The following is a 22,720-nucleotide window of genomic DNA, read 5'->3' as shown; positions in this document are numbered from 1 at the left end:
CACTAGTGTCTGGCCCCCATGGGGTTGGCGGCAGGTTGCAGGAGCAGAAGGAAGTCTATGGTCCAAGCATCAAGAGTGTCAGCTGCTGTCCCCACAAAGGCAGCAGCAGAGCTACTGGCCACTGACACGATTTCTGGGCCCTTGTGTTGGTCAAGCCTTTGAATCCACCTGCTCCAGCCCAGAGAATTCCAAGGCCATGCTCCCCACATGCCAGCCTACATCAGGGCACCCCGCTCCTGTTTTTTTTTTTTTCCTCTTGTTGCTCCTCTGAGATGGAAAGCATATCAGACCTGACTAGGGTGAAGGTGCGGTACAGTCTTCATCTCCGGCCATGTAAGCTGTCTTCTTGGAAAAGGATAGGGAGTTCGGAGGACTGATGAAGCTGTTTCTGAATGGTGACAAGGTGAGAGGGAGGGCAGTCCTCTAGAAGTCAGCCAGAAGTAGTTGGATTGGAACCACTGGGTTACAGGAGCGGGAGTCTAGAGGTAAATGGAATTGGAGACTTAGAAGGAAAATAGAATAAGTGCCAAAGTGCTGACCCTGTGGGTAGGAGAGTGATAGCTGGAACAGGGGTCTTCGGAGTGTGAAATAGCGAAAGTAATCCGGTGTGGCTGTGGCAATTAATACCAAAGGCCGGCATTAGACGCATGAGAAAGAACTTGAGAGTTTACAGGAGGATGGGAAGAAATAGTTCAGAAACCTTATGAGAAAAAGCAGGAGTCCCAAAGTTAGCTGGAAGGATGGAAAAAGGATATGTCTTCCCAGGAAGAAGTGAGGGGTCTTGACCTAGCAAAAGGAGGCTTATCAGCAACTCTGTTCTCAAAGTGGACATTTAGAGTTTCAAGGACACAAGGACCAAAACCATCCTGGAGGTAATTTTTGCAGGAACTGGTAGGATGAAAGGAGCATACATGTGCAAGCGAAAGAAGTCTATAGCAGCCCCAACAGAAGCCGTGGGCCATGCACACAGGGCTCCTCCGCATCATTCAAAGAATGGAACATCTAGCACCGACCACAGGAGCTTACTCTTTCTGGAGGGCTATGTGCCAGGCACAGCGCTAGGAGCATGACATGCATTATCTCATGGAATCCTCTTGATGATCCTATGAGCTGGTATCACTATCCCAATTTACAGACAAGGGAACAGGTTTAGAGAGGTGAACTAACTTGCTCAATATCACATAGCTTTTTAGTAGAATTAGGATCTAAATCCAGAGTCTGACTCTTAATCACCTATCTTCAGGTTCTCCAGAACCTACAGGAAATCCAAAAGAGGATGTCAGAGGATACGTTCCTAAATCCTCATTCCGTAACATACAGGAGGAAAGAAGGGCCTCTCTTGTGAAAACTGGAATGACCCATACGGTAAGGGCACTTAGAGATGTTCCTCTTTGAAAAGAACCATTCCCAGATATGGCAAGATCTTTTATTTGCTGTGTGTTTGGGGTGATGAACAATGGATAGTCTTATTGCCTGTAAGAAAAAAAGGAGACACCTGCCCCCAGCCCCTCACCCCTAACCTCTGAGGGCCAGCCATGTCTCTAGGACACTGCAAGGAGACCCTGCCCTAGGGTCTGAGAGAAACCTTCTCCACACTAGGTGCCTGTTTGCTCTCCTGGAGCCTCTGGCCGTCGCACCCTACTGCATCTCCTTGGTTTGGCTGGGGCACAGGATTAGCCATCCCCAGGAAATGCCTCCCTCCGGTCCAGGCAGGGATCCCAGCGTACACACCCCTGGAGAGTGTGTGTGTGTGTGTGTGTGTGTCTGTGTGTGTGTGTGTATTACGGGGCGGGGGGAGATGGTGGAATGCTTCCTTCTCTCCAGGCCAGGGAGAGTCCTGGGGACCACCTGGGGGCCCTCACCCCGCCCCCTCCTTGCTGGGGAAGTGCCCAGTCCAGCGCCCCTTCCCCGGCCACCCTCCTCCCCCTGGCTATGCGGGGGCATGAATCAGCTCTCACAGCTTATTAAAGCTAGACCTCTTGTTTTCATGCCCTCACCTCAGGAAACAGAGTTACGGCTTTTCCAGCTCCACTCAGCAGGGGGCCAGGGTCCTCACTTTATAAACATCCCCAAGCCTGTGAGAACAGAGGGCACAGAGATGGTGTAAGACAGGCGCCCAGGGGAGAGAGACCGAAGCTAAGGCTCAAGGAGAGGAACAGAGAAGAGCCAAGGAGACGAGGCCAGAGCAGCCTGAACGGAAGCCAAGAAGGGTCCGAAAGAGCTGCGCTGCCGGAATGGCCCCAAGGACACTCTGGGCGGGACAGGCTACGGGAACTCGGGGAGGCTGGGGGGTCATCTACTTGGTAGCATCTCTGCTCCTCCAGCACCCAGGAGTCCACAGCAAGTGCTACTTCCAAGCTCAAGGTAAAGCTGCGTGAGGCGTAAGGAAGGATGGGTGCAGAGGGCACTGGGAGGAAGGGCTCAGAGATGGTCCCGTGGCAGCAAACGCAGACTCCCTGGAGCTGGGACATAGGAGAGACCACACGCAGGGGCAGCATGCCCTTACTGCTCCGCTCTGGCTCTAACGTTTCCTGTTCTTCCCCAGCCCCCTGCCACTATGAAGGGAAGTATTTCACCCTGGGCGAGTCTTGGCTGCGCAAGGACTGCTTCCACTGCACCTGTCTGCATCCGGTCGGTGTGGGCTGCTGTGATACGTGAGTGACCAAAGGTGGCCAGAGAGAATGGCTCCGATGTGAGGGACTGAGCTGGCCAGGGTGTGACTAGATTGCTCTGACGTGAGAATGAACGGAGTAGCCGTAAGAGGCTGGCTGAACCTGACGATACCAACAAGAAGGTGTGAGAGGCTTCAGGTTACAGAGTGAAGGGAGTTAGGTGGATCTGGAGGGAAAATATTCCTGCTCTGAAATGAAAAAAATCCATATATGGCAGGCAAGAGAAATACTGCAGGGCCGGGGGCACTGGGGAGACATGGGAGGAGCGCCGGGGAGGGGATTCGGGTCAGGGATAGAGGTGGACCTTCACTGTCCTGACCCTTCCCCTGTCCTTCGGCTCCCCAGGTCCCAGCATCCTATCGACTTCCCTGCGGGCTGTGAGGTACGCCAGGAGGCAGGAACATGCCAGTTCTCCCTCGTGCAAAAATCTGACCCTCGGCTGCCCTGCAAAGGGGGAGGGCCCGACCCAGAGTGGGGCTCAGCTAACACCCCTGTGCCTGCGGCGCCTGCTCCCCACTCCAGCTAAACGCAACTGACTGCCCTTCTGCTGACCGCCCACTGCTGCTGCCACTTCCAGGGAAACCACTAGCAGCTGCCAATTTATTCTGAATAAATAAGTTAATGCTCAGCCGAAAGCCTGCCTCTCATTATCTGTGCCACTGGACCCCAGGTGGAAACAATGGGCCCTACTAGAGCCCACGGGCTGAGTTCTCAGGATCCTGAAGAAGGCTGTGCCACGTGGGGCAGTTTCAGATGGTTATAGTGCTGGTGCTGGGGCCGGGGGCCGCGTAGGAGGCCAGGGTAGGGCTTGTAGGCAGCACCTTGATGGGCAGGTCCCAGCTGAAGGTGTCCACAGGCACTTGCTCAGGCCCCGTCCAGGTGGCGGGCTCGGGCTGTTCCATGGGAGGTAGGAGCACCAAACCGGGTTCTCGGGAGGTGACAAACTCAAAATGCAAACGCCACTTCAAGGATACTGTGGTGGGGGGGGGTGGGGGGGGTGGGGAGAGATAAAGGCAGAAGCATTAGAGGCCAGGAGTAAAAGCCAATGACAGGATGTGGTTAGCAAATTAGAAAACAAAAACGAAACCCTATATTCAGGAAGAGCGGGAAGTCATGGGGCAGGGAGCCAGGATTGAGGATTTCGCTCAAGAAATCTAGTGTGTTGTCACTGGAAACATGACAATAAGGACAAGAGCATCAAGCACCTAAGAACCCAAGTGTGAGACAGTCAGGACTTGATAGCTTGAAGCAAATGCTCTGTGGAATCAGAGATAAGTGTACCACAGGGTCCCAGTGGGCAGGGGGAGAGGAGATTTGCACAGCTGTTAAGAATTTAGGGGTGCGTGCACCTAAGAAACAGGTTGAAGTTCTGAGGAAGTGTTAAGCGTCAGAGGTTGGATGTGGAAACTTCTGGGCATGTGTTAGGAACCAGGATCCATTATACTGTACCAAAGCACAGCATTTTACCCTGGGCTCCCCTCGCCCCCAACAAGGTCAGGGTCTCACCAATGGCTGTGCAGAAGCCTGGGGTGGAGCTGAGAGGGATGGGGAGAGAGAAGCTGGTTCTGGTCGTGTGTAGGCAGGACTCCTGGTGCCGGGCATGAGTGATGTGGGACACCGAGGGGGCACCTCCTGCCCCGCGGCGCCGCTGGTACTCAGGCTGCACACGCTCCTCCGTCTGTAAGCTCACTGAGAACTGCGATCAAGAAGACAAGGATGTGCAGGCAGGCACAGGGACGTGCTGACTCTGGACGGGAGGGCAGCCCAACCTCACGCTGTTTTCCCAGAGGGCCCTGGGTGACGCCCACTTCTCCATGCCACCTGTCTTTCTGCAGGCCCTCTCCTTCCACCCTAACCCTTCAGGCCCAGTTCCCCCAAAGTTCCTGCTCCTCTCTCACCTGCAAACAAGCTACAGTTCCTTCTCCTAAGTTTAAGGTCCCCACCACATCCTCGCCAAGTCTGTATACAGATTTGAAGATGCCAAATGTCCCAACTTTTCCTCGGCCATCACTGATGTTGTACAGATCTGGGGAGAGACGGACACAGTAAACCTGGGGTCCATACTGGGGAGTCCAAAAGGTGGGCCTGCCTTTATGATCATGAACTATCTGTGGGTCCTCAGAAGAATCTGGCAGTTAGGAGAGTCTGGCTCTGAGACAGGAGTACTACAGGGGAGGAAGGGGCGGGGCAATTCTGGAAGGATCCTCACGGAGGCTTCGGCAGGATGTGGCAGCCATGAGGCGCTCCCCAGCCAGCTCAGTGAGCCATGAATCCTTCTTCCCACCTTCATCCTCCTCTAGGAATGGACTGGATGGGGCTACAGCCTCATCCTGGGGAAACCGGACATCTTGAAGGCCTAGAGACAGTGTGGACAGGTGGTGGGAGAGAAGAGCAGTGGTTAGGGTTTTAGATGCCAACAGTCAGGGTTGAAGGTACAGGGCGCCACAACTGAGGGGTAGGCATCTCACCTGTGCTCCAGGACTTTCTCTCCCCAACTCCCTCACACCATGACTAAGATCAGGAAGCTTCCCTCCAGCCCCTTTCACAAACTCTCTAAAGAGCATTACTGCTTTGGTGAGGCTCTTCCCCAGCCCCTCCCTCCAGGAACCCTTGCTTACCAGTGAGCACAAGAACCCTCAGAGGGACCCTCAGTAAAGTGATGGGTGAGTTGACACGCTGGCAGCCAATGGTCAGTTTGTAGACATACTTGACTGACTGACCCCGAAATGAGGGTGGTCCCTCTACAGGCAGCACTTCGCTGTAGGAGTCTGGTTGGGAAGCAGTAGTCAGGGCAGCCAGAAGTAGCCGGAGAGGTCCTCCCTCCAGGAGCCGCAGAAGGCAATCCAGGGGCCCAGGGGCAGTCACTCACATGATTTGGACTCTCCAGGGTCTAGCCTCAGGTCACAGAAGAGGATTTTTGGTGGAGTGGAAAGGATACACTGACCCCTCTCACCTAAAAAATAGAAGACTGCAACTTAAAAACCTCATTGTCTAGCGCTGGAGAAGGCTAGCGCAGCAAGTGGGGACAGTAAGCACTGCCAACACGGGGCAAGCCACTCCTCTTTCCTCAAGGTGAGACAGGAACAGCTTTACGCCGCCTAGAGCAATAACTACACTCCACCACAACCCCAATAGGACAGAGACTGTAATGACCCACCAGAACAATCTGACAACTTCACCCTTGGGTAACAATGATTCCATCCCCTCTGAAGGCAAAAGCCCCATCTCTAACCTCGGTGTGGGAGAAAGACAGTCTGGCTCTCAGGCTGGACATCCGGCTGACTGGAGTCGGGGGGAGGAAGTGCCACTCGACTCTCACTGGCGTGGAACTGGCAGTGGATTTGGGCACTGGCCCAGGCCAGAGCCTCACTATGGGAGGAGGAAAAGAGGGCATCAGAGGAGCTCCTGACCTCACAAATGCTCTCCCAAACTCCCTACCACACTGAGAAGACCAACACAGAGAGGTGGCTGTCGTCCGGATCAGAGAATCCAGAACAGAGAAACCATTATACACAGAGAAGTATACCACAGGTAGCAGGGGGAGGAGAGAAGAAAGGCGAGCTGAGGGCTATGTCACCCACATCTTCTGTTAACTAGCCCTTCCCTACAATGAGAGCACAATGAACAAGGTGGTGGTGATGTAGCCACAGGACAGCCTGAGCTCTGGCTCAGCACTACAGATAGCAGGCTTCTTCCCAGAAGGGCCGTGTTCTTCAGTACCAGTGTCCCCACCTGGATGCAGAAGTGGCCGTGGGGGGCAGGGGATTGGTGACTGTAACCACACACTCCAGGGCCTCCCCTGCCAGAAACACAGGACCTCTGCTCAGCTCTGCTACCACTTCAATCATGGCAGCTCCGGGATCGGATCTAGAAGGAAACAAGGGGTATCAGAGGTCAGTACCACGGCAGGGAAGGGTGTCTCGGGCGAGCCTGGGGGTGAGGACCGAGGAAACGGGCGTTCAGTACCACGGTGTCAGAGGGAAGCGCCCAGGTTTGGAGTGCGGGAAGGCGGAAGGCAGGTACGGCGGCAGCTGACCGGGCACTGCAGAGGGAGACGGAGCCGCTTAGGGTCCCAGCCCGCCGCCCCTATCGGCGCCAGGTCATCCCCTCTCTTCCCCGCCGGGACCCCTAGGCCACCCCCGACCCCTTCCCTGGAGGTTCCACCTCCCAGCCCGGGGCCCCGGCCGCCCGGCACCTCGCAACCAAGCCCGGATACCCCTCAGATCGAAACAGGGGACCAGACTGAAACAGGGTACTCGGTGCCTCGAAGGCCTCGGCCGCCCGCCCCTCCGGGCCCGGGCCAAGTGCGTGGCTGCGGCCGCGGCAGAGGCGGGACTTCCCTCCGAGTCCCTTCCGGCCGGAAGCGCCGGGCCGGCTAGGCCGGAAGGGGCTCGGGTGGGCCGGCCGCCCTGGGTCACCTTCCCACGGGCTGGTACCCGGGCGCGGGCGCCGCCCCGGACACCGGCCGGCGGGACCCGGCGCCCACCGCGGGGGGGGGCCTGGTGCCGCGGCCCGGGGACGGGGCCTGGGCTGCGGCGAACTCCCAGGCCGGTCCCGGGGGCGGTGCCTGGAGGGCCGGCCCAGGGGGCTCCTCCCCTCTCCGCGGGCCCAGTCGCCCTTTGGCCGGGCCAGCTAATCACCGCGGCCCAATGACGTCGAGACCCGATCCTTCCCGCCCAGGTCCCAGAGAGACAACCGAGGGTGAGACCGTGGCGGCTTTATTGCTGTCGCCGCCGCCGCCGCAGCAACAGCTACCTGGTTGCACAGAGACACCGGCTCGCCTCAGCTTTCCCCAGTGGCCCGCTTTCCGAGACAACACCTAAAAACCATCCACGTCCACATCTGGGCTTGGCTGGCCAGATACTTGGTACCAGAAAGCTCGGGAACTGAAACCACCGAGGTCCTGGAGACCGAGGATCCAGGGAATATGGGAACCGGAGTCCCAGCCTCGGAGCAGACCAGCTGTGCCAAAGGGGATCCACAGGCTTCTTGCCCTGAAAATGGCACGGAGGCTGTGCAGGTTACAGACTGTCCAATCCCTGAGGACAGTCAACCCCAGCATGAACAGGGTTACAGCAGTGCGGAGGACTCTGGGCAGCTGATGGCTTCCTACGAGGGGAAAGCTAAGGGCTACCAGGTGCCTCCCTTTGGCTGGCGCATCTGCCTGGCTCACGAGTTTGCAGAGAAGAGGAAACCCTTTAATGCCAATGACATCTCGCTGAGCAACCTGATAAAGCACTTGGGCATGGGCTTGAGGTGAGTCGATCCCATTGCCTAGAGGACCTTGTGCCTCACTTTGTTCCAGCAGAGGCAGGAAAGGGTAAGAAAGCAGGAGGGTGCCTTGTCCTGGTCAGGTGGCCCCTATCTATACCCAACATCATCTAAGCCCATAGTTTTGGAGGGTGAGACCAAGTCAGGTCTCTTTGCAACCCACTTCCTTCCAGTAACTTGTCTTTTTAGCAAGAAAGGGCATTTGAGCCTTGTAGTAAGCCTTACACATCTAGGCTCCCTCTCAGGTGCTCTCTCTCCTCTGAAGACTGCCCTTTGGGATTAGTTATACTTTGTGACAAGGTAGAAAAGATACTCTGGCTGTTTCGGTATTGATACAATGTTGTCTTCTTGGAGGGGAGGGTTCTCAACTCCAGATCCCCCTAAGCAACTGGAGTATTCACTGAACCTCACTCACTTAGGCACAGCATTTTATAGTCCCAACACCCTTTGGCTTCTTTCCTCAAACTCTGGCTCCAGGGAGTGGTTGAGAACTTGCCTGCTCTCAACCCTAAGGAGAGGGTGATGAAAGGTAATATTCACTCTATTCTGGAATAGATGGCCCCTGATATAAAAAGCAAAGAAGACCTTTGACCAGAATGGCCCTCCCTTAGGTGTTCCTAGAGATTAGTTATAATCTTCCAGAGCATTTCCTGGTCCCCTGCCCCAGCAAAGGGTTGCAGACAGGCTGAGAGCTTATCCTGGGCTGTAGGACTCCTCCGGATCCTCACTGAGTGTTGGGACCAAGACCCAGTAACAGAGACAGGTGCCTGTGAGGACAGAAAGCATCACCCTGAGGTCATCCTGAGTCAGTTGCCACAGTAAACACAAAACTGTGGAGGGAGGCTTCAAGTATGGGAAACCTAGCTTTGACAGCCTCTTAAGTAGAGGTTCCTTCTCTTCTGCAGTCAGTGCTGTGGGGTTGGGGTGGAGAGCCCATGGACCTAACCCAAGCCCTCGGCAGTGGGGAGGGCCTGTTGCTGCCTGGGTGTCTGACTCCTTTGACAGTTCCTCTGGGTGGCCTGTACTAGAGCACAGTAATTCCTCCAGGCTGCTTCTGAAACTGACTTGGCTAGTTTTGACCCTAAAAGGCTTTGGGTCAAAACAGGATCTGGGGCCAGGGTACTGAGAGAAGCACCTTGGGGTGCATGTGGTGGGAACACTGAGGTCAAGAACCTGTCCATGAGCATCTTAGCCCCTCCATCCCTAAGTGTAAGCTGAATCACAGATGCCTGAAGCTGTCCTCACCCCCTGGACTCAGATCCCCATCCTAGGACAGGGTGGGGGATCACTGACACAGGGGTTTTGAGATGAGATGAGGTCCTGCACTGAGGAGAATGCAGGGGTGAGACAAGAATTCTGAATGATTAAGTTGAGGTTGAAACCATGGAAAAGGACAAATAGATCAGGAATAGCCAGCTGCTCAATGGTGTGAGAGAAACATAGGCCCTAAGAGGGAGCTGAATTGGGGGTACACTGATCAGGAGCCCCAGTAAGACAGAGTTCTCTTGGCCTCAGAATGGTAAGAACTCAATTTTGGTTGCTCTCCCTTTCAGCCCGAATCCATTCATTCAGTAAATATGTACTGAGTGCTTGTTCTGTGCTAGACACACCTTTGTTCTGCTACCTTCACATCTTGCATTTCTCCCTCACCACCCTAATCGGAGCTGTGCCCTCCCTCCATTTGGCAATCCTTTCTGGCCACCAGTTTCAAAGTCCAGTTTCCTCTAAACTGGCAAAGAAGAGCTGCCTTCCCACTGTTCGTCTTCCCTCCATCTCCCCTCACTCCCAGAATGTACCCTCCTGTTCTTTAATCATATTTCTCCTTCACTTGCTCCTGTCCTTGTTTATTTCTCTTATGTTCCACTGTTTGTACATATGTTCTTTATAAACCCAGCAAATATCTGTTGACTGCAGACCAGGTGCCCTGCCCTGTGCTTGAAGCTGTGGGTAATAAGCAACAAGTCTTTGTCGCTGTCCCTTTCCCCAGGGAACTGAAAAGTATGTCAGACTCACATGAGGAACACTAAAGTAACAGGACAGTGTCTGATTGGGAGCTGAGATAGTGTACGTACAAGTAATGATGATATGTGACATAGATATTCCACTTTGTAGCTTTCCTATCTATTGTGTCATTTGTGACCTTAGAAGGGCACAAATGTGCCAATAGAAGGTTATCTATTGTGCCCTTCCAACCATCCCTTGAGGTAGGAAGGGCAAGAGTATCCCCATAGATTCAGCAGGGTTACTTACCCCATTACATAGCTATAAGCAGTGTGCTTGAACAATGGGGATAAATGAACGAACTGCCGAGGGAGGAGAGTGGAATTGGGAGAGAGTCCAGCAGGAAAGGGTTGCTTAGTGAGGACCCACTCTGAATGGAAACTGTAGAAGTATTAGGCTGGGGCTTTCCTGGTGGCTCAGATGGTAAAGGATCTGCCTGCAATGCCTGGGTGGGAAGATACCTTGGAGAAGGAAATGGCAACCCACTCCACTATTCTTGCCTGGAGAATCCCATCGACAGAGTGCCTGAAGAGCTACAGTCCGTGGGGTCACAAAGAGTCAGACACAACTGAGCGACTAACACACACACACACACACACACACACACACACACACACAGCTGAGACAGAGGTCAAAGCCTTGAATCCCAAACAGACACACACACACACACACACAGAAACACACACAGACACACACACATGCACAGACACACACAGACACAGACACAGACACACACACGCAGACACACACACACACACACACACACACACACACACACACACACGGCTGAGACAGAGGTCAAAGCCTTGAATCCCAAACAGAATCATTTGCCTATTGGATACAGAGCTGTGATAAGACCAGGATATATTGGGGTTTTTAGAAGGCTTTCCTGGGATATAATAAGAGAACAAATTAGAAAGCTTACAGTTTAAATGCTGAACTTAAAAAGAGAGACAGAAAAAGGAAAAAAAAAAGAAAAAGACCTAAAAGAAGATGGCCCAAAATGTATATGGGTGGGAATTTTTTCACCTTCCACTTAGTGCATTCTCCAGATTTTCAACCTTTCATAATCAGAAGAAAAATCTTTTAAAAAAGAAGGAAGCTATTGCAGCAGCCTATGCCTGTTTATGGGGTGGGGATGATTATAAGTCAGGAAACTAACTGGCCCTTTCAGCACCTCAGACAGAAGCTCCTGGAATAAATTAAACCAGTGGTGGAGTCAGAGGTGAGGAAAGATCAGAGAGCTCCTTCTAAGGACAGTAGAGAGGAGAAACAAAGATAGTCCCATGCCATGACCGGGGGTGACTGGGAAGATGAGAAGACCTTGAACTACAGAAAAGTCAAGAGAAGAAGTTTGGAAGTGAAGGCAATGGGTCCTTGGAATAGTTAAACATGGGAAGTCACGGCTGGGTGTCCAAAGAGAGAGGTGATTGCAGCCCCTTGCCCTGACCCACAGCACCCCTTGCTCCTCAGGTACTTGCAGTGGTGGTACCGGAAGACCCAGGTGGAAAAGAAGAAACCTTTCATTGACCTCATCAACTCTGTGCCCCTGAGACAGATCTACGGTGAGCCTCACTCCAGCCCTGCTCAGTCAGAGAGGGCAGCATCCAGGCCCACGTGGAGCTAGGCAAAGAAGCCTTCAGCTTCTTTAAATTGCACTGACCCATTCCCTAGGGTTTCCCCCCACCCCAGCTTTATTGAGATATAACTAACATAGAACACTGTGTAAGTTTAAAGTGCACAATGTGTGAATTTGATATTCTCCCCCGACCCCCCATCCCAGGTTTAGGGGAACCCATCTCTATAGTCTAGAAAGTGATAAATGGGCTATTTTTCATCTCCCATGCCCCTCTGACATCCTAATTCTTTCTCTAGGTTGTCCCTTGGGTGGCATTGGGGGAGGCACTATCACCAGAGGCTGGAGAGGCCAGTTCTGTCGTTGGCAGCTTAATCCTGGAATGTACCAGCACCAGACAGTCATCGCTAACCAAGTAAGAGCCAGGAGGTAGAGCAGAGGTCCCGGACAATACTTCCCAGGCAAGAAGGGTCTCTTGGCTAGTGTAGGATGTGGCGATTAGAGATGTACATGATTCCATCTAGTATTTTCAGGATGTTTTCTGTGTGCCAAGCCCTGTGCTGGGGTGTACTATAGGAATGAGACACTCAGAGTTCATGTTCCTTGAAAGGAAAAAGGTACCCCTATGCCCTTTATTTCTCTAGTAAATGCCTCCTACCTGCCTTGCTGCCCCAGCTCCACTGGTTGAGCCTGTCCCCAGCCACAGAGAGTCAGACAATTCCGGGATCACTTAACCTGCTTGAAAGATCAGAAGGGAAAACAAACCAAAAGTCTGCAAATGCACAGGAAAACATGCATGCACAGAGCACCCACTGCTTGCCCTGATTTGCCAGCCATCAGCCACTTCGTCACTGCTAGGCCTTTGATTGCCAGAGGCATGTGGGCTACCTTTCATCATCACTCTCTAGTGCCCTCCCATGTTGAGTTGTCCACCAAGTTCCTATTTCCTGTCTGAGGGAGGCCTCCAGCTCATCTTCAAAGGAGAAATGACTAGCAGACCTTGAATTCTATTAATGACACTGCCTTTCCTAGTTCAGGTTCACCAGCCCTGTCCAAGGCCCCAGGCTTCCTCTCTGGCTCATCCCTGAGGTATCCTGAGGCAAATGCCTTCCAGAATCATGACTCTTTTTTTGTATAATATTTAATATGTAAAGATAGTTCTATAAGGGAAGTACCATTATTATGCCCGTTTTACACATGAGGCAACTAAGTACCATGCCCAAGGTCACATGGTTGGTAAATGGAAGCACTGGGATTCAGAACCAGTTTTCTCTGTGGTTATAAGCCTGTAATGTTAACCATTACCTACTATTCCAACAACATAAAAAAAAAATACTTGATGTATACATTAAAGATATTAGGCGTACTTTGAACCGAGAGAGGAGATATTAACCCCTCACAGCCCGTACCCTCCAGAGCAGTCAGGGAGTCAGAACGTAAACACATTATCACATGCTGGACTGGAAGGGTAGGGGGACACACAGGAGAATGGCTCACTGCTTGAGGGGAGAGATGGCATTTGATCTAGGCCTTGAAGCATGAGGGGTTTTACCAAAAGGAGAATAAACACATGCAAAAGCATGGAGAAGGAAATGTACTGTGCTCAAGGAACAGTATTTGATACGACCAGAATATAAGGGCTTGAACAAGTAATGAGTCTGATGGGCAGGGAGAGGCCACCTCAAGAATGAAACTTTGAAAGCCAGATAGGTGAGTTTAGATTTTAGCCTGAGGGCCACAGAAGTCACTGAAATATTATAAACACAGACTAACGTATCTTGAGTTCTCTGTAAGAAAGATCAGTCTGAAATCCAGATGGGGTGGGGCAGAGATGGTGTGGGGCTGTCTTAGGGCAGTTAAGACCAGAGCAGTGAGAAGGGAGAGCAAGCAGGGAGAAAGATAGAGAAGGCATGATTTGCAGTGATTCATTGAGTGTAGGCGGAAGGCCTGGGGGAGATGGAGTTAAGCTGTGGGGCGCGGGTCACCACTGCAGGGTCTGCAGGGGAGAAGCTACTCTGAGGAGAAGGGGTCTCATTTGAGATACCTGTTACCCCATTCCAGCCCACGTGCCTTCTTGGTTTAGTTCACAGTGTGTTTGCGCCGGAGAGGACAGACGGTGTACCAGCAAGTCCTGTCGGTGGAGCGCCCAAGTGTCCTGCGCAGCTGGAACTGGGGTCTGTGTGGGTACTTTGCATTCTACCACGCCCTCTATCCCAGAGCCTGGACTGTCTATCAGCTTCCTGGCCAGAACATCACCCTCACCTGCCGCCAGATCACACCCATCTTGCCCCATGACTACCAGGTGAGGCTCCCTCTTGGTTTCCTCTGTGCTCTCCCTTCCCCAGGATCTCTCTCTCCTGGAAGTGTGCAAGACAGGGGGTGGGGCGTGAACTTCACGCTGGTTTCCTAGGACCACCACCCGATTGGTCTTCTGGCTCCTAGTAGACAGCTTGCCAGGCAATGTGGGGAGATGCAAGTGGAAGACACTATATTAGCGGGTATCTGAGTCAGCTCCTTGGTGCCAAGGACTGATCCTGGGAAGTGGGGCCAAAGGGCTACACAGGGACCCTCTGAGTCTGACCTTCTGCTCCCAGGACAGCAGCCTGCCTGTAGGAGTCTTTGTATGGGATGTGGAAAATGAAGGGGACGAAGCCCTGGAAGTGTCCATCATGTTCTCCATGCGGAATGGACTTGGTGGTGAAGACGACGCCCCCGGGGGGTTGTGGAATGAGCCCTTCTGTCTGGAGCGTGATGGAGAGACGGTTCAGGGGCTGCTGCTGCATCATCCAACCCCCCCAAACCCCTACACCATGGCTGTGGCTGCACGACTCTCGGTATGGGGGTGCCTGCCCTATAGCACTGCCCTGAAGCCCTGCTGTCAGCCTGACCCGAGCCCAATCCCATACCACTGTGGTCTCTTCACTTCCTCAGCTCCTGAGTCCTACCCTCACCATAGCCCTTGAGCCAGTGGAACTTGGAGGTGGGAAGATGTAGAGGGGAGTTAGTCAGGAGCCACACACCTATGGAGTTTCTCCTCACAAAGTCTTTGACCCCTTCACAGGCAGACACAACGGTAACCCACCTTACAGCCTTTGACCCTGACAGCGCCGGGCAGCAGGTGTGGCAGGATCTACTTCTGGATGGACAGCTGGACTCCCTCGCTGGTGATGGGGGGTCTCACGGGGAGGTGGAGGGAAGAGAGAATGTCCCTGTCTTCAGAGCAGGGCTGGGAGGCCTGGTAACCAACAGGCCTTCTTCCTATGTCAGGGATCTCTGATGGCCAAAGTGGGTACTCACTCATTTTGTGCTTCTCTCAGGAAAAAGTCCCCCTTCGCAGAAAGGAGTGGGCATCGCTGGGGCTGTGTGTGTTTCGGGCAAGCTGCCACCGCGAGGCCGGCAGCGCTTAGAGTTCTCACTGGCTTGGGACATGCCCAGAATCATGTTTGGAGCAAAGGGCCGGGTCTACTACAGGTGACGGGAATGGGAGTGTGCACAGATCATGGTGCTGGGGCTCTGAGTAGAGCCCATGTTCTCATGCCTCCCCTTCTGCCCACCTAGGCGGTACACGAGGTTCTTTGGCCCAGATGGTGATGCAGCACCCGCCCTCAGCCACTATGCCCTGAGCCACTATGCCGACTGGGAAGAGAAGATCTCGGCTTGGCAGAGCCCAGTGTTGGAGGACAGGTGCCAGTGGAGCCCGTTTCTTGCCTTTCTCCCAGACCCTCACACTTTCACTAAGACTCCCTGATTCACTCTCCACCACCAAAGTCAACAGAGGTGGTCTGGGATTCACTTGGGACCCCTACTTCACTGAACCCCAGAATCCTTCCTTTCCTGAAGTGCCACCTCATGAGACCATTACCTCCTCCTGCCTCTCCAGATCCTTGCCTGCCTGGTACAAATCTGCACTGTTCAATGAACTCTACTTCCTGGCTGACGGGGGCACAGTATGGCTGGAAGTTCCTGAAGACTCCCTGCCAGAGGCGCTGGTGGGCAGCATGGGTCAGCTCCGCCCCCTCCTGCAGGAGTATGGCCGGTTTGCCTACCTTGAAGGTACAAGCTGCCAAGGGGCGTGGTTTGTGTCCATGAGGCCAGTTAGTGCCCTGCTCCACGGCAGGAGGATGGGTTTGGCTATCCCAGGGTACTGGCTAGAACATGAAGCGTGATGGTGCCCTACACCCCAGTTCTAGAGGTGTGGCTAGGTAGGGCAATATGAAGAAGCAACAGGAATCCTGGCAACGTGTTATCTCCTTCATTTCTCCAGGCCAGGAATACCGCATGTACAACACATACGATGTCCACTTTTATGCTTCCTTCGCCCTCGTCATGCTCTGGCCGAAACTTGAGCTTAGCCTGCAGTATGACATGGGTGAGAGTCCCTTTTGTGCCCCTTCTGCTTCTCAGTTCCCCACAGCCCTGAACCTTGGTGGTCCCTGACTTCTCTTCCACTGACATATGTGGATCCTGCTCACCAGTTCCCCTCGAGTCACACACACAGTTCTGTGTGCGACCCAAGCCTACCCACTCCCTGCCCCGCACCCCCCCTTGTGTATCTGCTCCCCCAGCTCTGGCCACTCTCAGGGAGGACCTGACACAGCGGCGGTTCCTGATGAGTGGGGTAACAGCGCCTGTGAAGAGGAGGAACGTCATCCCCCATGATGTTGGGGACCCAGGTACAAGTCCCTCCAGCACAAGGGCACGTCGCTCCCTCCATTTCTGCACCCTCCACCTGAGCCCGCAGTGCAGATGACCACATTTCCTCCCCTCCCCAGATGACGAGCCATGGCTCCGGGTCAATGCGTACGAGATCCATGACACCGGAGACTGGAAGGACCTGAACCTGAAGTTTGTGCTGCAGGTCTATCGGGACTATTACCTGACGGGTGACCAGTGTTTCTTGAGGGACATGTGGCCTGTGTGTCTGGTAAGGGACACGTGTGCAGTGGTCTGTGTACCAGGGGCATGTTTCTGGGTGTCTGGGGAAAGCCCAGCTGGCTACTGTTGTCTTTTCTTAGTATCTTGGTCTTCAGTATCTTGATCCCTCTCTAGGCCGTGATGGAGTCTGAAATGAAGTTTGACAAGGACCATGATGGACTCATCGAGAATGGAGGCTATGCAGACCAAACCTATGATGGATGGGTCACCACAGGCCCCAGGTTGGGGGGTAGGGATTTCCAGGCCCTAAAGTGGGGAACTGGGCATCAAGGAATTGTGGGCTCAGTGTGCCTATTATACTGTATAAGAGTGGCTGGAGCTGCCAGGCTGATTCCCCCAATCTGTGTCCCTCATCAGTGCTTACTGCGGAGGACTGTGGCTGGCGGCCGTGGCTGTGATGGTCCAGATGGCTGCTCTGTGTGGGGCACAGGAGGCCCAGAATAAGTTTTCTTCCATCCTTAGCCGGGGCCAGGAAGCCTATGATCGGCTGCTGTGGAATGGTGAGTTGGGGGATCCTAAAGAATCTCAAGGCAGCTCTGGGAGGCAGGAGACTTACTTTGTCCTCCCTCTCCAGGCCGCTACTACAACTACGACTGCAGCTCTCAGCCTCAGTCCTATAGCATCATGTCTGACCAGTGTGCTGGCCAGTGGTTCCTAAGGGCCAGTGGCCTAGGAGAAGGAGACAGTGAGGTGAGAGACTAGTAGGAGAAATCCTAGAGAAAACTAAGGGTTTTTCCTGGGGGTGGGAAGCAAGTATAAAAGACCGTGTTTCTTCCCTGTCCCTCTAGGTGTTTCCTACCCAACAGGTGGTCCGTGCTCTCCAAACAATCTTTGAGTTCAATGTCCAGGCCTTTGCAGGAGGGGCCATGGGGGCCGTGAATGGCATGCAGCCCCATGGTGTCCCTGACACATCCAGCGTCCAGTCTGATGAAGTCTGGGTGGGCGTGGTCTACGGGCTGGCAGCCACCATGATCCAGGAGGTAATTCACTCCCTTCCCCGGCTCTCCGCCATCTGTACCTTGGCTATCAGACTCCTAATAACCTAATTCAATGCCATCTTATCCATCCAGAGAGCCTCCCCTCTTCCTTGGCATTCATTCTATTGCCTGTCTTTAGGCTTCTGCCTGTGAGCCAAATTTATCTCCCCCACTAGCCAGGAACTCCCTGAGGGCAGAGACCCTATTATCTCCATCTGTCCAGCTGAAATAGCTATTCAAGGGTTGCCAAGTAATGACTTCCCTCTCTCCCCTACAGGGCCTGACTTGGGAGGGCTTCCGGACAGCTGAAGGCTGCTATCGTACTGTGTGGGAGCGCCTGGGCCTGGCCTTCCAGACCCCTGAGGCGTACTGCCAGCGGCGGGTGTTCCGCTCACTGGCCTACATGCGGCCACTGAGCATCTGGGCCATGCAGCTGGCCCTGCAGCAGCAGCAGCAACATATAAAGGCCTCTGGGCCAATATCCAAACGGGGCACAGGACTACGCACCAGGCCCAAACACGGACCAAAGGAAGCCATGGCAAACCCGAGCCCAGAGTGAGTCGTGTGAACCGTGGAAGGAGGCGCTCACAGCCCAGCCTTTAGCCTGACCTTTCCTCTGCCACCACCCCACCCCCAGTCTCCTGCAACCCTGAGCCACCAGGACAATCATGCCCTCCCTTCTACCTACCCACCGTGCCAGTAAAGAGGGGTTGAGGGTGAACCATGTATCAGAATCACTTATTTATTTCTTTCTTCACCCCATCCCCTCACTGCATGACGTGTTCAGGGAGGTCATCTGATTCTCCTAGGCCCTTTCATGGGGTGACAGACATACACAGGTTCAAATAAAAGACCCAGAAAACCAGTGAGTGTGGTGTGTTTGAGTCCTCAGGCTTCCTGACAGGGCACAGGACCTGAGGCTAGCCCTCTCCCATTCCCTTTCCTCCACACACAGACTAGGGGGCACGAGACACTGACAGAGGGCCCCCACATCCTCACATCTAGCCTGAGTATCTGCCCTGCAAGATAACAGATGTGGGCCTGGGAATAGGGAGCCATCCTTCCTCTCTTGTGAGATTCGCATGCAGGGGAGAAATGGACTCTGGGCAGGAGCACTCTGAGAAACTATCAGGCAGTGGCAGTTGCAGGGGAGGCTCTGCTCTAGGAGCCTGGGGCATGAGAAGGAAGAGGCAGCAAGAGTTGCTAGCAGCCTGGAGCTCATGGTCCAAGCTGTCCTTTGGTACCTCTGACTGCAGGGCAGGTGGCTCCAGCTGTGGGGGGTCCTCGCTGGGGAGGGCACGAAGCTGACGGGACAACACTGAGGAGACAAAGCCTGTTCAGGGGCAGGCTGGGGCTCTCCCCTAGCCCCTCCTTAGTAGTATCCTCAAGGTGCTCTCACCTCTGTGCTCAGCCGGCAGGCTCCCTCTTGTGTCCGAGGAGTACATAGCAGGTACGAGGAGGAGACAGAAGGAGAACAGTAGAACCTGGAGCACAGGAGAAAAGAGAGGAAGAAGGGCTCTGCGTTGCACCCCTCTCCCTGCCACCTGAGAAAAGAATATCTCCTTCCATCACCATCCTCACCAAGACACAGGTGCTGCCGCTGCTGGCTTTGTTTGCTGTCTGAATCACCATGGCCTGGAGTCTCCTCAGCTGATCCAAAAGGGACCTGAAGAGGGGACAGTGAGCACCCCCAGCCTGGCACCTTGCCATACAACAAAACCCTCCTGTTAAGGCCATCCCCTCCATGTGTGCACTGGATCCTCTCTTACTTTTTGCAAGTGATCCCTTCTGTGACCAAAATACCAGACCTCATGAACACAAACACACACGTCTCTGCCCTGACTTAAACTTCTTTTGCAAACCCTTCAGTGGTTCTCCACTGCCTGATCAACTCTGTATACAATCCTCACCAGGGATTATATTCTCTATCTTCTGGCCCAACTCACCTATTTTAGGGTTCCAGCCAGACTGGACTAGGCTGTGTCCTCTCTGCCTAGAATGCTCCCCACCCCCATCCCAGAATCATATCTTCTATCAAATGCCATCTGCCACATGAGGTCTTACTCCCTCTCTTCCTTCTTGATACTTATACTTGTGAATTTATTCCCCATTACTGTGAGCTTCATGGAATCAGAGACCCACTAAAGACCAAGCATCAGACATATGTGAGAGATGCCTGGTGACAAATCAAATATGGAGCAGGAGAAAGACTGAGACAGTATTAAGTGGGAGGGATGAGAAAACCCTGATGTGAAAGAGCTGCTTACAGATTCTGTTCCTCCAGGAGCTGTACTTTGTTCTGTAGCTCCAGATTCTGGGCTGTGTATTTCAGGACCCTGGAGGAATAACAGGGATGTGGGGACATGGCCTGTATCCTTCCCTTCAAAAACCTCACACTTCCAATTACTTGTTTCTCCCACCCCCAAGTCCAGCTCCCTTTCATACCTGCTTTCTAAACCCCCCACATACACCTTCTTCTTCCTACGGCTCTCTTGAGCAGACTTTTTGTTTCGAATCTTCCTCCGCACTCGTTTCAGGACTTGTTCCTCCATCTGGGAGAAGACAGGAAAAGGGATCCCATCAGAGGAACATTAGACCAAACAGTTTGAAGGCAACCGAGTTCAATCTTCTCAAAGCAGAGATTCCTTCTACAATTTCCCTGACCAATAGGCACTCTGCTTCTGTCTGAATGCTTCTGTCCTCACAAGCCAAACCATTGTAACAATTTTGTTAGATAATAATTTTTTTTAAAAAACCTTCCTTATGAGCCAACATCTCCCTCTGTTATTTCTACCTGTTGGACTTACCTAGCACCTAATCTCTGGGGCCATAATAGAACAAAGGTCTTCAGCTATTTTAAAGCACTTGACATTTCTTCAGAGTTTAAAAAAAAAAACTGGGCAAAAATTTTAACTCATCATCTTATCTCTTCTCAGGATGGACTGCATCTTCTTAATATCTGTCAAAGATAATAGGCTCAAAACTTAAGAAGCTTTTTGGCCAATGTAAAAGAAAACAAGATAGTTACTGCCCTTCTAGTGGCAACACTATTAGATAACTGGTATCTGATGATACAACTGGGCTTCCCCAGTGCCTCAGCAGTAAAGAATCTGCCTACAATGCAGGCGACTCAGGAAATACAGGTTCCATCCCTGGGTCGGGATGATCCCCTGGAGAAGGAAATTGCAACGTACTCCAGTATTCTTGTCTGGGAAATCCCATGGACAGAGGAGTTTGGGGGCCATAGTCCATGGAATTGCAAAGAGCTGGACACGACTTAGCGACCAAACAACAACAACTAAATCTGATGATACAGCTTCTAAACCCCATTCTCTTCCTTAGTAGCCATATCACACCGTTGACTCAACTTGTACTTTTTTTTGGCCACACCTCGCACTTGTGGGATCTCAGTTCCCAGACCAGGGGATTGCACCCTGGTGCAGACCAGGATTGCACCCTGACCCTGAGCAGTGAAAGCACAGAGTCCTAACCACTGGATTGCCAGGGGATTGCCTCAACTTATATTTTTGAGAAATTGAAATTGTTAACCTTTCTGTTAACAGACATTGATTTCATCATAGTATCACAATACCGTGCATGTGAAGCTGCCACTCATTGCTTGAAACTCCAAATTTTACATTTACTCTTGTTATACTACTTAATTGTTATACTACTTGTTATACTACTCTAATACTTGATTTACTATTCAGCTACAAGTAAATTAGCATGAAACCAGTGAAATATAAGTATCAGAGCCCCGCGCTTGTACAGTACTTTCCAAATCCCTTTACTAATATTACCCTGATAATTTTGAATTAAGTTAAAAAGAACACCAAAATTTATAAAAGCACTACAAACCAGGATCTGTCCTTGCAAGCAGTATACTAACCACATGCCCCAGCTTCCTACTCAAAAATGTGCTAATCTCTCACCTCAATTCTTTTTCAAGTTACTGATACAAAATTAACAGAACTGGCCTACTTGGAACTCACAACCCCCGTCCCCACAATGGGAGACTTACCTTAGTGAGTGGAAGCATCCCAGGCAAAGTAAGCCCCTCCTTCTCCAACAGCCTTTTCTCCTCCTCAGTCAGTATCAGCCTAGCAATCTCCTGCGGTTCCGGAGAGATGGGCAGCAGAGTTGCAAAGGGATTTCAGAAAGTAACGCGGAATACTGCCCCGACCCGCGCAATATGGAAATAACCATCCTATAAATCAGGTCAAGTACCTGATCTGCCGGCTCCTCCACACACAGTGGAGTCATCTGAGTCCCCTCTTTTCCATAGCTCTCATTATCTGCAAAAGGGAAAATATGAGTAGTCAGGCCTCGGAGTCCTCTCCTTTCCCAAACTTCACTTATTTCAGGCTTACCTAGATCTATGGAGACATGCTCTTGTGAGAGAGAATAGGTGTGGTCATGCTGGACAAGACAGGAGTTAGAGCTGCTGAAAACGTTCAACGATGATGGGGGACTCGGCAGGCAGCTGAGGAAATCCTCCACGTCCCAATCGCTCAGAGACTGCACAGGGTTCAAATTAACAGGCTTTGACCATCACCACCCCCTGCCTCAGGGACACCCCCACCCCGCCCACAAACCCGCCTCACGCCTCCCCGACTCAGAGCCCCCCAACTCGCCTCAGAAAGTGGCAGCTCCCAATCCGGCGGAGACGCCAAGGCCTCGTCGGGCGCCGCACCCAAACCACCGCTTTCCTCTAGCAGAAAGCCTAGCAGGTCACGGTCACCCGGGTCCAACGCCAGCTCCATATGAGACATTTATGGAAAAGATGCGCAGAAACACAGGAGTTCACCTCGCCACCCTGACCCTATCCCCAACCAGGCGTAACCGCGACGGACTGTCAGTCGGCCCCACCTATCGGCTCTCCAGCGGCGTTTTCCTCCTAGCTGCTGGCGAAGGCTCTGAAACCGGGACACGCCTTCCAGACTCCACTCCCCGCTAGACTTCCAACAGAACACAAGTGACGCACCTACCCGCGAGGCATGCCGGGAGTTGGAGTCCCGCACCCCACCCCGACGCGGAGGCTGCCGCTGTACGCGCCACGTCCAGGGCGCGATGCAAATAGAGGGGACGTGCCTTCCGCCCCCGCAGTCCCTGAGGGCGGGCATTCTGAGGAAGCGGCTCCGCCCCGGGCTAGAAAAAGGAAGGATTAGAGCCTAAAAGGGAACTAGGGCGCAGTTCTGGCGCTTCCTCGGGACTGCACCGCACCCTCGCTTCCGGCTGGGGAGGGGCTGCCGGTCGTCAGCGGGCTCCCGAGCATCGAGAGCTGGGGC

The 22,720-nt window shown here is 53.0% G+C and overlaps 4 protein-coding genes across 8 annotated transcripts; 2 read left to right on the top strand and 2 right to left on the bottom strand.

The window, feature by feature from the left end:
* Positions 1–374: 374 nt before the first annotated feature.
* RGP1 (RGP1 homolog, RAB6A GEF complex partner 1) lies at positions 375–6,991 on the bottom strand. 4 transcript variants are annotated; one of them, XR_008199846.1, is made up of 12 exons: positions 6,868–6,991; positions 6,639–6,714; positions 6,405–6,539; positions 5,905–6,041; positions 5,542–5,625; positions 5,291–5,440; positions 4,882–5,028; positions 4,571–4,698; positions 4,179–4,368; positions 3,494–3,645; positions 1,998–2,075; positions 375–479 (listed from the first exon to the last, which is right to left on the bottom strand). XR_008199846.1 is itself a non-coding variant. In XM_052645388.1 (11 exons), the coding sequence occupies exons 3-11, from the start codon at positions 6,518–6,520 to the stop codon at positions 2,058–2,060; spliced, it is 1,122 nt and encodes a 373-aa protein (XP_052501348.1). In that variant the 5' UTR covers positions 6,521–6,539; positions 6,639–6,714; positions 6,868–6,991; the 3' UTR covers positions 1,420–2,057. The 4 variants fall into 4 exon arrangements, 3 of the variants coding, with proteins under 3 accessions (XP_052501348.1, XP_052501346.1, XP_052501347.1); XM_052645388.1 differs by lacking the exon at positions 375–479 and having other exon boundaries at positions 1,420–2,075; XM_052645386.1 differs by lacking the exons at positions 375–479; positions 1,998–2,075 and having other exon boundaries at positions 3,244–3,645.
* Positions 2,017–3,298, top strand: MSMP (microseminoprotein, prostate associated). The gene is made up of 3 exons (XM_052645389.1): positions 2,017–2,364; positions 2,546–2,654; positions 3,018–3,298. The coding sequence occupies exons 1-3, from the start codon at positions 2,235–2,237 to the stop codon at positions 3,196–3,198; spliced, it is 420 nt and encodes a 139-aa protein (XP_052501349.1). The 5' UTR covers positions 2,017–2,234; the 3' UTR covers positions 3,199–3,298.
* Positions 6,992–7,184: 193 nt separating the features above from the next.
* Positions 7,185–18,297, top strand: GBA2 (glucosylceramidase beta 2). Its single transcript, XM_052644698.1, has 17 exons — positions 7,185–7,928; positions 11,418–11,509; positions 11,820–11,935; positions 13,604–13,822; positions 14,115–14,354; positions 14,582–14,684; positions 14,838–14,991; positions 15,079–15,204; positions 15,401–15,573; positions 15,785–15,889; positions 16,086–16,193; positions 16,293–16,444; positions 16,570–16,676; positions 16,813–16,955; positions 17,030–17,145; positions 17,244–17,435; positions 17,710–18,297. Exons 1-17 carry the CDS (start codon positions 7,600–7,602, stop codon positions 17,989–17,991), a joined length of 2,757 nt encoding a protein of 918 aa, XP_052500658.1. The 5' UTR covers positions 7,185–7,599; the 3' UTR covers positions 17,992–18,297.
* On the bottom strand, positions 18,159–22,453 carry CREB3 (cAMP responsive element binding protein 3). Of its 2 annotated transcripts, XM_052644700.1 has the most exons (9): positions 22,067–22,439; positions 21,803–21,950; positions 21,660–21,727; positions 21,454–21,543; positions 19,878–19,984; positions 19,700–19,768; positions 19,014–19,098; positions 18,832–18,916; positions 18,159–18,750 (listed from the first exon to the last, which is right to left on the bottom strand). In XM_052644700.1, the coding sequence occupies exons 1-9, from the start codon at positions 22,202–22,204 to the stop codon at positions 18,434–18,436; spliced, it is 1,107 nt and encodes a 368-aa protein (XP_052500660.1). In that variant the 5' UTR covers positions 22,205–22,439; the 3' UTR covers positions 18,159–18,433. The 2 variants fall into 2 exon arrangements, with proteins under 2 accessions (XP_052500660.1, XP_052500659.1); XM_052644699.1 differs by having other exon boundaries at positions 21,660–21,950; positions 22,067–22,453.
* Positions 22,454–22,720: the final 267 nt, after the last annotated feature.

Source organism: Budorcas taxicolor, chromosome 8, assembly GCF_023091745.1.
Source record: "Budorcas taxicolor isolate Tak-1 chromosome 8, Takin1.1, whole genome shotgun sequence".
In the NCBI taxonomy this organism is placed as follows: domain Eukaryota; kingdom Metazoa; phylum Chordata; class Mammalia; order Artiodactyla; family Bovidae; genus Budorcas; species Budorcas taxicolor.
This window is presented reverse-complemented; position numbering and strand designations above follow the sequence as displayed.

What these genes read in the sequence shown, in the direction of transcription:
- MSMP (XM_052645389.1), top strand. Translation starts at nt 2,235, where the DNA reads ATGGCCCCAAGGACACTCTGGGCGGGACAGGCTACGGGAACTCGGGGA. An exon ending in GTGCTACTTCCAAGCTCAAG is followed by an intron (nt 2,365 to 2,545) that starts GTAAAGCTGCGT and finishes GTTCTTCCCCAG; the next exon opens with CCCCCTGCCACTATGAAGGG. An exon ending in GGTGTGGGCTGCTGTGATAC is followed by an intron (nt 2,655 to 3,017) that starts GTGAGTGACCAA and finishes TCGGCTCCCCAG; the next exon opens with GTCCCAGCATCCTATCGACT.
- GBA2 (XM_052644698.1), top strand. Translation starts at nt 7,600, where the DNA reads ATGGGAACCGGAGTCCCAGCCTCGGAGCAGACCAGCTGTGCCAAAGGG. An exon ending in TCTTGCCCCATGACTACCAG is followed by an intron (nt 13,823 to 14,114) that starts GTGAGGCTCCCT and finishes TTCTGCTCCCAG; the next exon opens with GACAGCAGCCTGCCTGTAGG. An exon ending in ACAGCTGGACTCCCTCGCTG is followed by an intron (nt 14,685 to 14,837) that starts GTGATGGGGGGT and finishes TGCTTCTCTCAG; the next exon opens with GAAAAAGTCCCCCTTCGCAG.
- CREB3 (XM_052644699.1), bottom strand. Translation starts at nt 22,204, where the DNA reads ATGTCTCATATGGAGCTGGCGTTGGACCCGGGTGACCGTGACCTGCTA. An exon ending in GTGGGGGGTTTAGAAAGCAG is followed by an intron (nt 19,769 to 19,877) that starts GTATGAAAGGGA and finishes TTATTCCTCCAG; the next exon opens with GGTCCTGAAATACACAGCCC. An exon ending in GCGGCAGCACCTGTGTCTTG is followed by an intron (nt 18,917 to 19,013) that starts GTGAGGATGGTG and finishes CCTGTGCTCCAG; the next exon opens with GTTCTACTGTTCTCCTTCTG.
- RGP1 (XM_052645386.1), bottom strand. Translation starts at nt 6,520, where the DNA reads ATGATTGAAGTGGTAGCAGAGCTGAGCAGAGGTCCTGTGTTTCTGGCA. An exon ending in CACATCCTGCCGAAGCCTCC is followed by an intron (nt 4,699 to 4,881) that starts GTGAGGATCCTT and finishes GTCTCTCCCCAG; the next exon opens with ATCTGTACAACATCAGTGAT. An exon ending in GAACTGTAGCTTGTTTGCAG is followed by an intron (nt 4,369 to 4,570) that starts GTGAGAGAGGAG and finishes TCTTGATCGCAG; the next exon opens with TTCTCAGTGAGCTTACAGAC.